Raw genomic sequence first — 1,293 nt, 5'->3', positions numbered from 1 at the left:
CAGAACACAGGCCAAAGTGTAGAACCAATAGACTTTCTGCGGAGGCGGCTTAGAGGCTGAAAAAGAAACTAGGGTATTAATGTCATTCCGTAGACTAACAGACGACCTGCTTTTTTTTTATAGACTCAAGGATGTATACTAAAGCATGCCACACCTGCAGGACCTTTTTCGTCCCCTTTCTTTCAAACACACTAGAAATCGATCAAACACTAATTGATGACGCAACTAAAATTCTTGTTACACGCTGTAGTCGCAACTGTAGCGTCCGTGGCGGCGCTTATGACCCACGCTGTACCCAGTGCCGAATTCGGACCAGCAGGCGACGCAGTAACAGACAGGTGCAAGGAAGCAGCATTCTTTAAAGCGGCAGCTGAAGCCGCGGAAAATGAGTTACAACAAATCAGGCAAGCTGTAACGCCAATAAGACAGCAAGCCGTTTTTTTGAGTTTAGGAGCTGAAAACGAACCAGAAGTACAGGAAAATGCAAGGCTGCGTGCCCTAGCAGACTACGCCGGTGACCATGCAGCAGCAGCTGAAGGAGCAATAACCGCCGCCGAGCAAAAAGTGTCACACTACCAAGCTCTGGTAAATCGCTGGATAGGGGCGCTAGTAACCGCAGAAAACGCAGCAGCTCTAACGTTTAAAACAACTGGAAAGGGCACCGGCGGAAGCAGCGACTCAACAGCTACAGCGAAAATGGAGCTAACAGCGGCAGCGGAACAGTGCGGCACAGTAGAGCTCAAAAGCGAGACCGGCGCAAAGGTAGATGTCAGCATGCACGACGCCAAGAAATTAAAAATAAGTCCAAAAAGTGTAATTACTCTAACTGGCCACTCTCACACAGCAACGTTTACGGCATACAATGGGGACGCAGCCTCGGCAACACCACAAAATTCAGTGTTCGACACAACGCCGCCGACCAACAACGTAATTATGCTAGCCGGCAGCGCAACCAGCAAAAGCTTCCATCTAACGGCAACAAAACCAGAAACAAGGCCTTACAGCGGGACAGCGGGTACAACAATAGGAGCAACACCGGCTGCAGCCTTCCTGTGTCGCCCCACACACACATATGCAGAGAAGTTCTTACAAACAGCGGACGACATAGCCCACGCTCACTGTGAGGCGGCAAAGGCTCTAGAAGACGCCAAAATACGGCCACTGCCAAACGGCGGCGCCGAACTAGCGGAATCGACGCGGTTCCTTGCAATAGCAAACAATCTGCGAGCAGTCAGCGACACCAGGTACAACCCGGACAAAGCAGACGAACGAGCTAAACTACAACATCTCATC

General features: G+C 50.5%; 1 protein-coding gene across 1 annotated transcript in view; it reads left to right on the top strand.

The window, feature by feature from the left end:
- Nucleotides 1-216: 216 nt before the first annotated feature.
- The window catches only part of TEOVI_000314500 (uncharacterized protein), a gene marked incomplete at both ends in the record, with an annotated part of 1,110 nt that continues 33 nt past the window's right edge, over nt 217-1,293 (top strand). The window contains one exon of the mRNA XM_067226103.1: nt 217-1,293. Coding sequence (XP_067082204.1) covers nt 217-1,293 — 1,077 coding nt within the window.

This window comes from Trypanosoma equiperdum (genome assembly GCF_001457755.1).
Source record: "Trypanosoma equiperdum strain OVI genome assembly, contig: ctg_676, whole genome shotgun sequence".
Classification (NCBI taxonomy): Eukaryota; Euglenozoa; class Kinetoplastea; order Trypanosomatida; family Trypanosomatidae; genus Trypanosoma; species Trypanosoma equiperdum.
Note: the sequence above shows the minus strand (reverse complement) of the source record. Positions and strands in the feature narration are given on the sequence as shown.